The 15,373-nt window shown below is 52.8% G+C and overlaps 2 protein-coding genes across 6 annotated transcripts in view; one reads left to right on the top strand and one right to left on the bottom strand.

Annotated features, from left to right (window-relative positions):
• The window catches only part of CFAP44 (cilia and flagella associated protein 44), a 113,249-nt gene extending 110,330 nt beyond the window's left edge, over positions 1-2,919 (top strand). Inside the window, exon 34 of the mRNA XM_045286152.1 lies at positions 2,397-2,919. Within this exon, the coding sequence (XP_045142087.1) occupies positions 2,397-2,564 (168 nt within the window). The 3' untranslated portion in view covers positions 2,565-2,919. The remainder of the gene's footprint in view (positions 1-2,396) is intronic.
• Positions 2,920-6,630: 3,711 nt separating this feature from the next.
• The window catches only part of BOC (BOC cell adhesion associated, oncogene regulated), an 83,153-nt gene continuing 74,410 nt past the window's right edge, over positions 6,631-15,373 (bottom strand). For 3 of the 5 annotated variants that reach the window (XM_045286208.1, XM_030884437.2, XM_004706485.2), the window contains 7 exons: positions 14,267-14,372; positions 13,801-13,923; positions 10,456-10,677; positions 9,571-9,797; positions 9,313-9,389; positions 8,416-8,612; positions 6,631-7,404 (listed from right to left, as the gene is read on the bottom strand). In XM_045286208.1, coding sequence (XP_045142143.1) covers positions 7,217-7,404; positions 8,416-8,612; positions 9,313-9,389; positions 9,571-9,797; positions 10,456-10,677; positions 13,801-13,923; positions 14,267-14,372 — 1,140 coding nt within the window. In that variant the 3' untranslated portion in view covers positions 6,631-7,216. Of the gene's footprint in view, positions 7,405-8,415; positions 8,613-9,312; positions 9,454-9,570; positions 9,798-10,455; positions 10,678-13,800; positions 13,924-14,266; positions 14,373-15,373 lie in introns of those variants that run through there. The other 2 variants (XM_045286209.1, XM_045286210.1) reach the window with 2 other exon arrangements.

The following is a 15,373-nucleotide window of genomic DNA, read 5'->3' as shown; positions in this document are numbered from 1 at the left end:
GGGTGCGCTGAACTCACCCAAGTCTTAATCCATGAGGTTTGCTGTTGTCTTGAAAAGCGAAGGCATAAATGATTACACCAACATACTTCTTAAGTTTGGTGTCAAAGCACCCATTTCCCATAGCTGTTCATTTCACTTGACCTCAGCTCCAGCGGGCGTCTGTGAACATGGTGTGGGGGTGGTGTCAAGTGAAATGAACAGCTATGGGAAATGGATGCTCACCTGACTTGAGCCATTCCTTCTTAGAACCTAACACATCTGGAGTATTCTCAATTATGTATCATGTGCTCGCAAAAGTATCTGCACTCATGACTGGGAATGAGTTGGTATATCAGGCATGTATTTAGCTGCAAGTAACAAAAGCCCCCAGGAGTAACCAAAAGGAGTTTAAGAAAATAGGGTCTTCTCCCCCCACCTCCCATCCCTCATCCCTTCACTTAATGAGCAGTCTGAAGGGAGCGGAAGTCAGGGCCAGTATCTGTGATCCTCTCATGTTTATTTCCTTCAAAGTCACATCTCTATGTTCCACACCTGGGGGCCGGGTTCTTCTGAGAAACTGAAGGGCCGATTCAACCAGGTTGCAGTATAGCACTGAGGAAACACACATCATTCCTCTGGTTCCTGAATGCTTCCTCCCCGCTAACCCCCCCACTACCATGCCCCAGGTCTACCTTACAAATCCGGCTAGACCGGAGTACACATAAGAGTACAGATAGGAGCTTTTGACACATGGAACTCAGGACAGATACAGCCCTTAGGCACAGTAGTGGGAACAGCGATGTCATGAGGGATGGGGGATGGTGGGGAGGAAAGGGGAACCCATCACAAGGTTGGGTATATAGCTCACCCACACCCACCCCCGAGGGAGGACAAATAACAGAAATGTGGGTGAAGGGAAACAACGGACAGTATAAGACACGAAATAACAATAATATATAACTGATCAAGGATTCACGAGGGTGGGGTGGAAGAGGGAGGGGAAAAAAGAGGAGCTGATACCAAGGGCTCAAGTAGAAAGAAAATGTTTTGGAAATGTTGATGGCAAATTATGTACAAGTGTGCTCAATACAACTGAATGATGGATTGTTATAAGATTTGTTAAGAGCCCCCCAATAAAATGACTAATAGTTTTTAAAAACCTGGGGAAAAAAGGAAGAGAAACCTAGTAAGGAGAGGAATCATCATTCCCAGCCACTAAAGTGAAGGTGGGCAAGAGAGAAGTAGAAGGGGATCGGGTAGCCAGTCAAGAATATCTCCTGAAGTTAAGTATGGGAAAACGGAAAGATCCTGGACTTTGGGGTTCAGGCAGCCTGGTTCTAATCCTGCTTCCAGCACTGTGGAATGGAGTGGAATGATTTGGGCCAAGTCGTGAATCTCTCGGAGGCTCAGGTTCCTTCTCTGTGGAATGGGAACAAAAGTTGTCACTGTGGAGTTGCAAGGATTACATTAGATGGTGGCTGGAAAGCACCTGGCACAGAATGGGTGCTAGGTAGGTGCTCTGCTCCTTACGCCCCTCATTCCAAGGTTCTGAACTCCCACTCGGGTGACAAGCAGGCGGGCGGCTGCCGGGTAGAGTGCTGAGATCCAGGTGCCTGGGCCCACCCTCAAGCTGGACAAAGCACAAACAAGCATTGAGGTCAAACTAAAGGAAAGTACTGTTTTTTTCAGGTTAAAAAGGTGTCAAAAGCAAATTTCATATACTTCCATCTGATAATAACAATGCTTAATGATGGGTGTTTCGATAGAATTTAGGAAGGCAATCCTGACTTAATCATCGGGGCAAAGGTTTCTTGGAGAGATCTGAGGTGATGTCCAGAGCTTGAGCAGGGGTGGGCTCAAGAGGGGAGGGAAACAGGTGAGGAAAAAGATACTTACTTCTTGGAACAAATTCTGGGCTATATGAAATGGCGGGTATGCCTTATCGTTTATGATTCCAGTGATGAGCCCTCTAGGGTATGAATGACCAACGGCCGGCTTCAATGTGCTCCCTTCTGAAGAAGACTGGCATTTTAAGAATTGCTCATTAACCCACACGGACACATTTCTAAGGATGGGGTTTCAGTGGAAATCCCATTTTTGGCCCCTTAAATTAAGGAGCAATTAAGAATCCTGGTGGCAGAGTGGTGACAAGGTGGGCTGCTTAACTGCCAGGTCGGTGGTTGGAAACCGCCAGCGTCTCCGCTATAGAAAGACGGGGCTTTCTACTCCATAAAGAGTCAGTCTCGGAAGCCCACAGGGGCAGTTCTGCCCGGTCTTGTAGGGTTGCTATGAGTCCGAATTGCCGTGATGGCCGTGAGGTTAGTTTAGATAGACCATAAGGTACATGGCCCTCACAGATGCATAAGGCTGTTTTTTTCACTTTCCAAATGATGCTTAAAGCATTTTTCTTTTAACAGGGCAACGCTTTCCAGGGCCCTAGGAAAGCAGATATTGTGGCGAAAGAGAAAGTCACCGAGCTGATCCAAGTCCAGGCAGAAAGGATTTTGGCCTTGAAGGAAGAGATTACTGTTCTGCGTAAGAAAGGTGGCCTTGTCCTCCCGCCCATTCATCCTCCAGATGAGTGAAAGCCCCCTCCCCACTCCCAAATCGACTTTTAAGTTTGCTTTCTTCCCCCCTCTCAAATCCATCCAGTATTTTTCTTAGACATACAACTCACACAAAAGAAGTGTGTTTGCCTTGTAACCTGCAGCCCTCCGATTGCTTTAAACCGAGCTTTCCTAAAAGTCTAACGCCAGATTCAGTCGTGTCGTTTGAATCATGCCCCCCTGGGTTGGTTATGCTAGTACTGACGGCACCTACCATTACTTATCCTCCAACCGAACCAGTCTAGATATGCTTGGGTTTTGCTAGACGAAATAGAAAAAGTCTCAGAAGACAAACAAACAAATAAAAACATCTATGTATCTGGCTTTAAGAAAACTTCATTTTTCAGTTCTCTAAATTTTCAGCCATTGGCAAAAAGAAAAAAAAGTCAATCCCTGAGCAAGGTGCTCTTTCAAGCATTTGATCCTTGGAAAATAAACTTCAGTGTTTTTAAAACATTCCTCAGAAAGACACAAGAGGAAGGGAAAAAAAGGGAAGCTGTTTCGCCAACAATATCGGAAAATCAGAAATGCAAATGGAAGTTCTGACAGTGTGGAGTCTGTAAGGCTGTCACCAGACAGCCAGGGATTCAAGAAATGCTGCCAAACATGGCAGAGCAGCTTGCTCCGTGGAGCTGGTGGCAAGCAGAAAAGGAGCCTGCTTCTTGAATCACCCTGCCTCGCAAACCCCTCCCGACTGAATAGTCCGCCAGTCTGGGAAGAGTCAGACAGGGAAGCAACAAAATAGATTTGTTCGGCTCAGAGATCCTCCTTAGCCATTGCTTTGGATTATATGGAACCTTCTAAACTATACATTAGCTCAAGGTTGTTCTTTGGGTTTGTGGGCTAAGCGTTCCTTGGAATCCAGGGCTGGAACCACCCGTGAGTGATCTCAATGGTGTCAGACTACTGTGAATATTTCCAGGGTGTTGTGTGCTGTTCAGTTGATGCTGATGTATAGCGACCCTCTGTGACAGGTTAGGATCACCCCTATAGCATTTCCCATGCTGTGATCTTTATGGGATAGAGTCTTGGCCGCACAGTTGGTAAAGCGGGAAGAGGGGTGGGTCCTAACCAAAAGGTCAGCGCTTAAAACCCACTGGCCACTCTGTGAGGGACAGAAGTGACTGTGCGCTTCTGTCACGAGTACAGCCCTGGAAACCCTCTGGGCAGTTGGACTCTGTACTCCAGGGTGGCTAGGGACAGAAATGGCTCAGTGGCAACTGGTAGGCTCTACGGGGGCAGATTGCCAGCCCTTTTCTGCTGAGGAACTGAACTGCCGAGCCGCCTAGAGCCAAGGACATTTGCCACTGTACCACCAAGGCTGCCTTTCATTTCTGTTGGATCCCAGACTTCGTTTAGAACCTGTCATTGAGTGTGGGCATCCGAGGCTGCGGTGAATTTAGCTTCAAACAATAGTCAAGCACCAGTCGCTCACAGCAGGACATAGGCGGAAAGCTGTCCGGCCCCTCAGTGGAGCCATTCTTGCCTCCTCCTGGCTAGAGGAGGCAGTCTTCCCCTGGGGTGTGGGGGGTGTGGAGGGGTGGGAGGAGCCAAAAATCAGGCCAAATAGAATTACCTGTGACCCAACTGTACATAGAACTTGGCTCTTTAGGACCCATCTCCATAGCATCATAGAATCCTGGTGGTTGACAAGAAGCGCCTGTCCAGCGCCTGTCACAGCTCCCTCGGGGCCGGAGCTGATCATGGCTGCACTCAGGCCCCCTGGCACCAAGAGGCCCATCCTTAGAGGCTGTGGAGCCAAGCGCTGAACTCCATGCTCCGTTCCAGCTTCCAAACACCAGGCCTCACTCTTCCACGTGGTCAGGTATGTCGCCTCGGCTGACGGAGGAGCCCTGTTGGCATCGTGGGCTACACGGTGGGCTTCTAACCAGCCTCTTCGTGGGAGAAAGGTGGGCTTTCTGCTCCCGTAAAGCGTTGCGGCCTTGGAAACCCACAGGGGCAGGTCTACCCTCTCCTCTAGGGTCAGGTCTACCCTCTCCTCTAGGGGCAGGTCTACCCTCTCCTCTAGGGTCAGGTCTACCCTCTCCTCTAGGGGCAGTTCTACCCTGTCCTCTAGGGGCAGTTCTACCCTGTCCTCCAGGGGCAGTTCTACCCTGTCCTCTAGGGCCGCTGCGGGTCAGCGTCGACTGGATGGCAGTGAGTTTGGCCGAATCAAACTGTTCAACAGGTGTGATTTCTAATGACAAACGAGTGTGGGCCATCTGAAACACCGAATCCACCCGGATCTCAGGAAGGACAGAATTCAGGGAAGCCGAGACGCTGAGCGCCTTCGTTTTCTGCACCGAAAGGCTAAAAGCCCGCTGCCACCCTAGCTCACTCTTTCCTGCAGCGGCCGGCGGCCAATGCCCACCTTCCACTGACCTGCCGAAGCAGCACCTTTTCTTGCCCAGGACTGTCTTTTTTTTAATTTTTTTTATTTTATTGGGAGCTCATACAATTCTTAGCACAATCCATACATCCATCCATTGTGCCAAGCACATATGTACATTTGTTGCCATCATCATTCTCAAAACATTTGCCTTCTACTTTAGCCCTTAATATCAGTTGCTCATTTTCCCCTTTCCTCCCCACTCCCTCATGAACCCTTCATAGTTCATTAATTATTCTAGTTTTGTCATAAGTTACACTGTCCGTTGTCTCCCCCTGCCCTCTTCTCTGATGTCCACCCCGCAGGGAGGAGGCAATACTTAGATTCGGTTCCCCCTTTCCACCCCACATTCCCTTTGCCCTCCAGGCATCGCCCCTCTCACCACTGGTCCTGAGGAGTCACCTGTCCTGGATTCCCTGTGTTTCCAGTTGCTATCTGTACAATGTACATCCTCTGCTCTAGCCAGATGAGAGCTGAAATCACAGTGTTGTCAGGACCCCAGAGCTGTGCAGAGGGCAGACGGTTTTACCCTACCATGCCAGATCCACACGTTTAACAGAACCTTAGATCGTCAGGGGGGAGATAGAGAAACGGGGCACCAAAGGCGGGGGGCGTGAGTCGCAGCTCAGATGTCAGGGCCCAGGTGAGCAGTGCAAAGGCCAGGGGCCTTGTCCCCCCACCCTCCCTGCTGACAGGGCCAGCAGAGCGGGCCCTCTGTGCTTCCCAGCCACACCCTACTTCTCCTTTCTCCCCAGTCCCACGTGCCCGGCACACCGCCACTTATTAAACACTGTTTAAAAAATGCCTCTGAACATCACTGTTTGGATGAGCGTTCTGGCTCAGCTGTTTGCGAGGCCGGAAGCAGCGCTGTCTGGGACGGACAGATGCTGTCTTTCTTCGGGCCGGCAGAGGGAGGGTGCACCCATCTTGGTTGGACACCCTGGGCTCCCTTTGGGTTGTGCTCATCTAACTTTTCACTGTGAGGACAGGAAGCCAGAGCCCGACAGGACTCGGAGTTAAGCGTTTCGAGTGGCCTTTCATCTCTACCTCAACTTCACCGATGTTCTTAAGCCGCTCACTTCCAGGGCCACACGCCTTCCCTGCACCCTTCATTCTCCACCCAGCTCCAGTGCCCTCCACACACGATCTATTGAATGGCTTATTTGTGCTAAAATTTGAATCGATGGTCAGCTCTTTGGTTGGGCAGTAGTAAGTAAACTTGAAGCAGCTGGTGAGCCAACCCCCTCTGGCAATGGAATGGAAGGATGTAAATCTGGTCAGGCACCAAGTGTTCACATGCTGTGTTAGCATTTAACTAGCTGGTACTTTGGAGAAATAATCTGCTCCACATATACACCTATATAAAGAGGGCTAGTTTCGTTTCTTCGATCCGTTCTTCTGAAGAGAACGGCCGAATCGACTTTCCTTCTGATCGCGCACTGTCGGTCTCGGCGTGGGCAGTTACCACTGCCTTCTGCCTTAATGAAAACTCGACACTCATTATTTCCAAACACAAGCGATGAGAAACAGCTGCTGCCTTTTCCAGAGCTCCTCTCCCGATGGACGTGCCCCACGTGCCTATTTTCTTGGACTATTCAAACACGGAACACTCGTGTTGGAAGAAAACGTGGACTCATACATGACCAAGCTGAGGGCTACAGGAAGACTAAACATTTATTTAGAAGTTACAGTGTTTGTTTTCACAGAGAAAGGCTGCCACAGATTATTGATGCGTAGCATACTGTACACGTCTGTCTGTCCTCACAGGCTTCTTAAGGAAATGCTTTCCTGTCCTAGCAAATCCAGCCTTCGGCTGTCCTGTGTCCCATTGGTGATACATACAGTGCACCCACGGTCAACATGGACAGGGTGCCTCGGACGGAGCCTGCCTTCCGTCAGGTGACCGGTGGGCCTTGGGCCCCTCCCAGCTCCCAGGAAGCTAAGAGCTTCTAAGGGTAGACTTGCTTTCTGGGGTCAGGCTCGTGGGCAGCCTGCCTCCGGTTGTCCTGGTTGATCTGTTAATATGGACACTTCTTGGTTCTTACTCTCATACCTCGATGGGTAGGATTCCCCAGGTCTCAGAATTATAAGGACACATATACATTTATTTACAAGTGCATAAATATATAAATATGGCTATTATAGAAAAATAAATACCGATTTTCTCTGTCTCTTTTTTAAACACACACATGCACACACACACAAAACAATATAGAGTCTTTTGGGAGAAGCTGGCTTCCATCTAAATTGCAGGGGGTGGTGTTTCAAAAGACACGTGCACTGCTGGGCCTGGGGAGAGCAGCAGCCCAGGCTCCTGTCCTATGTAGGCCCCCATGGGGTGCTGGGGACACCAGTCTCCTCCACCGACTTGACATGAGTCCGGACCATCCACCTCTTCAACTGGTATGAGGCCCAAGCAGCATGGGGGACCTGTGGGGAGAGGTGGCAGGGGAACATGAATGTCCAGACCGAGGAAGGAGCGTCATCCGGTGGTTACACAGCCCACATGCACTGCTGAGCTACCTGTTACCACCATCTCTCCCCCTGTTGTGAGAGAGGGCCACCAATGACCTAAGCTCTGCTGTCGGGGCGGGAGGCGCACATGGCCTGGCCTGCATGGGTCGGTGCTGGGGAAGGCTGCTGAGCCCGTGAACATGTGGACGGAAGGAGCGAGCTCTGCTCTGTCCACTCTGTTGGTGTGGCTTCTGCTTATGATCACCCCATGCATGATCCACTGTCCCCCAGATACCACCCACTTTTCATGACATTGGAGGTCCCCTCCCGGCCTTTTAGGATGTAATCTCCCAGGATCTGCATCTGCACTGACATTTACAGCACGAGTGAGTATGTGAATCAGATGCCAATTCTGGGGCCAGCCTGGGCCCAGACCAAGCACCCTGATTCCCAAGGGACTGGCACCGAGGAAGGCAGTGGGATGGGGGTGGCATGCACAGCCCTGCGTCCCTTGGAGAAAAGTCCTGTGGAAGCATAGAGTTATTATGAGCTGTATGCAAGAACTTGGCTCCCAAATGACTGATGCAACCTTACTCCATAATTCAAGAGGCAAGACCCAGCAAAGCCAGGCATTTTGGAGCGATTAGGGAATGCCTCTAAGTGTGATGGGGAGAGAGGTGGGGTGGGGTCAGAATGCGTTAATGGCAGAGACCTGAAGAGCTGCTTCTCGTTCTGAAATGGAGAAGTTTTTTTATCTCAGTTATGGGGGCCCACAGCTTAACAATATTAGAGTAGCACCCCCTCAACTCCCTCCTGCCAATTTGCAGGACTTTCAGTCATGAGGAAAAGTGGCCGTCCCCGCTTTCTGTGTCAGAGCTGTGGCCAGCGCCCTTCTTTAAGGCCCGCTGTCTCCACAGCACGCCTGGGTCACAGGCTTGCCTTAGGGCACCCTGCCACCCCTCCAGCCTTTCGGTTCCCACCACCGACCTGTGTGGAATGGGGGCTCCCATGCTGGCTCCATCCGGGGGCTCTCGGGAGCACTCCTCAGTCCCAACTGGCCCTCGGTGGCAGCAGGCTCTTCCTGGAGGCGGCAGCAGTCCCGGTGGGGCTGCAGCCGCTGGTGGGCGGAGTCCTCTGGCAGCGTGTAGATGAATGAGCCCTCGGCGGGGCTAGGCTTGGGAGCCCTGTGTGGAATGATACAGAAGAACGCTGGGGGAGGTGGGGCAGAGTGTGCCTATACCCCCATACCTCTAACTGTTTCCCTGTCTGCGAGGCACCAGGCCCAATCGGAGCTGGTATGAGCCCGTGCCCCTTTGAATACCAATACGCACAGTGCTATTGTTTCCACAGGTGAATCTAGTCCTTGTCCACTTTACCAGTGCAAGCCCTCAGTGTGTGGGAAGGTGTTAAGTCCAGTGTCCGGGGGCATATGGGAAAAGGCAATTGCATGTGGGTGCATCTGGTCTGCCAGCTGAGGGAAGGGCTAGGAGAAGCCAGCACAGGCCCCAGAGCTCAGGGTAACTGCAGATACAGCAGCTACCTGTTAGCATAACGGCCCTGGGGGACAGCACTGCCAGATCTGGGGATCCCTTATGGAGGCACAGGAACCCCGGTGTTGTAGTGGTTATGCGCTGGGCTGCTAACTGCGAGGTCAGCAGTTTGAAACCAGCAGCTGCTCTGCGGAAGAAAGTGGAGGCTTTCTATTCCTGTAAAAGCACAGTTTTGGAAACCCACAGGGGCAGTTCTATCCTATGGGGCTACTGTGAACTGGAACTGACTCGATGGCAGTGAGTTTTGAGAAGAGAAGCACTGCTATCTGGCTTTAAGCGACTGAAGCTGGGTTTGAAGGGCAGTAAAAAGCAGGAATGGGGGCAGGCTGGTTACCTGGTGATAAGGTGAGTCGAGGGGTTACACCCATTGCTGAGAAGGGTCTGCCTCAGCAGGCTGTTGGTGTCATCCTGCTGTTCAAAAGTAAGGTGAAGGACAAAGTCACTTCAGGGCCTCTGGGTAACTCTGCAGGGTTCACTGTTGAGCGAGGCCCATGATTAGAGTCTGGCAGGGAGGAGCCTGGGGTGGATGGGGACCACTCCCTCCTGCACGTCCCAGACCTGCTAGCAGCCCACGTGCCCAAGAGGACGCTACCTGCTGGAGCTCCCCCGGGCAGTGCTGTGGAGGGCTCAGGCCTGGGTAGCCCATGGCGGCAGCGGGGCAACTCCTGGTCACGTGCATCCCATTGGCACAGCCCCGCCCATTGAGGTAGGGCTGCCCATTGTCCCGGTGGCCGGGCCGTCCTCCCAGTGGCACCATGGTATACTGACAGGAAGAAGGGAGAAGGGCACTTCGAGGGAAACCCAGGTCGGTGGTATGCTCTGCAGAGACAAGAGGACAGTACAGTTAGGCACAGGATGTTGGAGCAGCTTGCAGAAGTCCCACACACATGCTGGGGGCTCCTGACCACACGGGGGCAAACGAGGGAGGCAAGGAGTTGGCCCTGCAGAAGGGGGGAGACTGCTCTTCCTGTCACCTACTTCTTTTCCCCCCTTATGGCGGCAGTGGGTATAAAGGTGAGCCACTATAATCAAACATTTTTGTCCGGCAGTGGGAGCAATAGTTAGACGAAGTGGGTCGATCTGAGGTGTTGCCATCAGAAGCTGGAATGAGCGGTTCAAGATTAGTTGAGAGTCAGGGGAGGGCTCAGAGCAGCCCTGGAACCAGAGAGCAAGCAGGAAACATTTAGAGGGACAGGAAGGGCCCACATAAGTATGACTGTGTGGTTCGCTGAGCAGCTTCAGACACTAGAGTAAATGAGCCAGAGAAGAGCCGAGCTCCAGAGAGGCGGAGATGGAGACCCAACGTCCACTGCCCAGACATCCATCAGTCAAGGTTAGGGAGCTGGGGGGGAGGGCCAGGCTCGTGGTTTGCAAGCTCCTGGTCCTTTGAGCATGGCACAGCTGACCCTGCCCTGGGGGTGCTGGCCTCCGGGGCCAGCTCCCCGACCGACCGTGTCCACAAGGGGCGCTCACTCACTTTGCTTAGACCAGGCCCTCCACAGGCAGAAGGGGATAAAGGCGACGATGATGAGGACGATGGAGCCCAGGACCACACCGACGATCAGATAGGGCAGGTCGCTGGAGCGTGCCACCATGGCCCCCGTGCCCATGGGTCGCTCGAGGGTCTCCGGGGGTGGCGGCTGCAGCGAGGCCAGTGTTGGGGGTGGGCGACGACCAGGCTGAGCAGAAGACTTGCGAGCTGTAATTGGGGAGAAAACTCACTTCAACAACTATCTAACATTTCCTTCACAGCAAAAAGTGTGTGTGTGTGTGTGTGTGTGGTGGGGGGGGGCGTATTATATGGGTGTGGGACATGAGTCCACTCACGAGGTGGGCTCTCAGAGCCGTTTATTAGCATGGTGTCCACATCTGCCTCTCAATAGAACCAGAGGCCTTCGTGGGCAGGAACTGGCTGAAACCAGGTCTTTAGGACAAAGATCTTTTGAGACCACAGCTGGTAACCCGTTGGGGAGAAAATATTGGGAATGGATGTATTTACCAACATATGTATTCTTGCACACGTGAAGGGGTCTGAAGCACTTACAGAGTAGGGAGGGGGACTCACTAAAACACAGGCCTGGGGGCTGCGAACAGTCAGCTGCTAACGGAAAGGTTGGAGGCTCGAGTCTACTCAAAGGTGCCTCTGATGAAAGGCCTGGTAAGCTCCTAATGCAGTGGTTCTCAAACTGGGGGTCAAACGACCCTTTCACAGAGGTCGCCCAATTCTTAACAGTAGCCAAATGACAGTGATGAAGTAGCAATGAAAATAATTTTATGGTTGGGGGGGGGGGGTCACCACCCCACGAGGAACTGTCTGACAGGGTCGCGGCACGAGGAAGGTTGAGGGCCACTGTCCTAATGGAACCTCAGCATTGGACCTACCCTGGAGCACAGTGCTACTCTCGACACGCGCAGCCCCTGTGGTCCGGGGTCTAATCGACAGCAATGGATGTAGTAAGCAGCAAACCACCCAGCCAAGGGCAAAGGGTGAGTGCTACTCACCTGGGCTTTGCCATTCCTAGGAAGCTTCTGACACAGTTCATTCCTTTCTCCTTTGCCGGACCATCTTCCCCCGTAAGCTCCTACTCTCATGCTTCCTGGTTCCCCCACTCCCTCTCTGACGGACGCTCTCCACGATCTCCCTTTGGCAGCTCTCATGGGCTGGGGGTGGGTGAGAGGGCGCGTCTCCCTGGTTCTTCCCGCCTGCCACTTCTCTGTACAACGTCACCTGCCCCCACCCTCCGCACCTATCTCCTAGCCACTCCCGAAACACGCCGAGGCGCAGTTGGTTCCCCATCGGACATGTCGGTTTGGCGTCCCAGGAGAATTGGAGCCTCAGCGTGTTTCCAAGTGGCCTCATGTCATTCCTTTCTCATGACATCGTTTTCCTGGTCTGCGTTTCAATTCATGGCAGCGGCACCAGGCAGTCCTGTCACCTCTGTAGCTCGAAGCCTCCAGGGAGCCTTCACCCGCTCACTCACTCTCAGGCCAGCACACCACCTGTCTCCTGGCCCTCTACTTCGAGGCTCCAGTTCCCAAAACACCTTCCTAGTTGGACGGCCAGTCCAACCCAACAATGCTGCCCCCTGCCTCACAGACTTGAGGGGCTCCCACTGCCTGATATCCCCCAGGGCCTCGATTCCCAGAAGCCCACCAACAGGGGGCTTCCTGCCCTGCCTTTCCACTTGTAGAGCCCCCTTTCAGTACCGTGGGGCCCACCATCAGGAGCTACTGCCAGGCTTGCCCTGTCTCCTCAGCTATGCCCTCATACCCGCCTGAAGATCGAATCTGTTTTTTCCCAAAGAGGGGAGGGAGGGTGCTAGAATGATCTAGCCAGGGCTGCAAATGTAGCTAGCTACCTGCACTTTATCCTGAACGATAGGCTGTGGGACAAAGGTTGCGACTTGCTAGGGGCGAGCTGGTTTTGTTTTTATCCCTCTCAAAAGGGGTGGTCCACCTATTGAGTTTGGGCCCCTATGTTGTCACCCTTCAGCAGACCAGAGCGAATGTCTCTTCCTTGTACTACTTGAGACAAGGTTTGTCTCCCCTCCCGTCAGTGGACATAAGGGCCCAGGGCAGGTGGCAAACATGGGCGGTAGCCGCAAGGGCTTGCTGGGTGGGCAACTGAGTGCAGTGCTGAGCCAGAGGGAGGATGTTGGTGCCCCTGCAACAGGACATCACATCGAAGGCAGTGCTTGTGCCTTTTGTGCGCTCCTGAATTGTGTTCTTTGCCACGATCTGCTCTATCTCACTTCCACTAGCTGCAAAATAGAACGTTATCTACCCAACTGAGCAGTGTGCAAATAGTAACAGGTCGCTCTGTGAGCATGTTGACTGTGTCCCCGTGTGGAGAAGGGCCCTGGTGGTACCGTGGTCACATGTTGGGCTGCTAACGATAAGGTCAGCAGTCCGGAACCACCAGCCATTCGGCCGGAGAACAGTTGCAGCCTCGGACACTCACGGGGGCAGTTCTACCCTGTTCTAGAAGGTTGCTGAGAGTCCGCAGCAACCCTATGGCAGAGTTTGGTTTTTGGAGTGTGGAGAAAGGTCCTGGGCTTAGAAGAGCCTGGCCAACACCTGTTCCACCATTCCTTGGCTGCTTGATCTTTACCGAGCATGTGATTTCCTGATGCTCAGTCTCGTCCATATGGAACGGGGCTGCAGGTATGCTGAGTAAACCAACTGACAGAAGTGCCAAATGTCACGATCGGGGTAGAGCCCTTAAAGACACAGAGTTCCCAATTCAGGAAAGGGTGGAAGGACTCCCAGATGAGCCCACACACTAGTTTCCTGTGGCTCTGATGGTCGCTTAAAGCCGTCCTGATGGCCGCCTGCCCTTGTTCCCTGGTTGTCCATTCTGGCTCACTGCAGCCCTGCGGGCTTTACGGAGGCCGACAGGGACGAGTTCCGGGAGGAAGCTGTGGCCGTCTGCTCCCGTAAAGATGTACAGACGAGGGAGCCCAAAAGGCCCACGTCTACTCTGCCCTCCAGGGTTCAGCATCAGCTCGATGGCAGTGGGGACAGGGGCGAGCAGAACGGTCCGCGGGGTTTCCCAGGCTCTCATCCTTCTGGGAAGGGAGCACCAGGGCCGTCCGGCCATGAAGTGACTGCAGGGCTCCAAGTGCAGTGGGACACTTCGTGCCACCAGGTCTCTTCAATGGTCACCTACTCGTGCTTCCTATTAGAGCAGGCCAATGAGAAGCGTTCCCAAAGTGACAGGTCCGGGGAGACTCTTGACACTACATGTTTCCATGGAAACGGGCTGGCCAGCGTGTTAAGGGCTCTGCACTAGTTGGCTGGCGAGGGCAGGGCAGGGCCCTACCTTTGGTTTCGCAGATCATCACGTTGCTGAACTCGCTCTCCCCGCCTTCATTGAAGCACTGCATCTTAATGTCGTAGGAGGTCTCTGGCTGCAGGTGGCTGATGGAATGCCAGTACCTATCCCCTGCAGAGAGAGGGACAGGCAGGGTCACACGCAGTAACCCAGCTCTGGTGTGCCTGGCCCCACACTCAAAGACACACAGAATTCTGGACCTCGTCCAGGTGGCAATCTGATGCCATCAGCAACAACGCCCAGCCCAACTCCTGCTGTCCCATCATCGTGAGGAGGAAGCATGCCAGTTTAAGGATTTGATGGCCCCACGCGTGTCATGTCTGAGTCTTTGGCACGGGATGCTGATGTGTTCTTTCCCTCGATCCAGCATCCGGGGCGTATGCTTCACCAGGTCTGTTCCACCCCAGACCCCCTTTCCAGCAGAGGAAACTAGAGCGCCCCACGTGTGTCTCACCTTCCACCATATCCTTCTTGTAGTCGCTATCATTGTCACTGTCTGTGGGCCGGTAATAGATGTAGAAGCCATGGATGGGGGTGTTGTTGTTGCTTGCTGGGATATACTAGAGGGAATGGAGAGAGAGAGCAGCGTCAGGGTAGAATTGTTATTGTGTGACTGTGTTACCCCAGCCGAGAGTTGGAAAGCAGCCCTGGCGGTGCTTATGCGTTGGGTTACTATCCCCGTGGTCAGCAGTTCAAAAGCACCAGCAGCCCCTTGAGAGAAGGACTGGGCTTTCTACTCCTGTAAACAGTTACAGACTCGGAAACCGGCAGGGGGGTCGGCTTTGAGTCAGCACTGACTGGAGGGCAGTGAGTTTGGTTTTTGGAGAGCCTAAACGCACTGGGATTTGCTGAGGATAGGGGGGTAGAAACACAACGAGGGGGTTCTGAGGAGTGCTTGGGAGACCAGGATTTTACACCGCCTCACACTTTAGGAAACAAGAAACCCATTTCCCTTTCTCCAGAGACTTAAGCTCCCTCTAAACCAGCGGTTCTCAACCTGTGGGTCGCAACCTCTTTGGGGGGGTCGAATGACCCTTTCACAGGATCACCTAAGACCATATTTCACAGGATCATCTAAAACACATATTTCCCATGGTCTCAAGAACTGAGACACGGCTCTTCTATCTGTCTCCAGGCGGGTCCGCCCACATGCAAATATGCCCACATACGAGTACCCGGCATGATGACATCATCACGCCAACTCCATCACCTACACCCCGTACAAATACAGGTGTATGTGACAGGGTTGGCGCCATAATGTACTTATGCGGACAGTCACACGTGTAGAGAGCAGCTACTGGGCAGAAAGCAGCTGCTGTGTTGAAAGCAGCTACTGTTAAAAATAGCTAGTGTTGAAAGCAGCAGTATTGGAGGCAAAACGACACTTCATGACTTATAATGACTGGGTAAATGTAAAATCATCAACTCCGGCAGTGGTTCCCAACCTTCCTAATGCCACCACCCTTTAATACAGTTCCTCATGTGGTGGTGACCCCCCCAACCATAAAGTTATTTTCGTTGCTACTTCACAACTGTAACTTTGCTACTGTGATGAATTGGG

Source organism: Echinops telfairi, unplaced genomic scaffold, assembly GCF_000313985.2.
Source record: "Echinops telfairi isolate 266 unplaced genomic scaffold, ASM31398v2 ScPeMD7_6;HRSCAF=24_0, whole genome shotgun sequence".
Lineage (NCBI taxonomy): Eukaryota > Metazoa > Chordata > Mammalia > Afrosoricida > Tenrecidae > Echinops > Echinops telfairi.
This window is presented reverse-complemented; position numbering and strand designations above follow the sequence as displayed.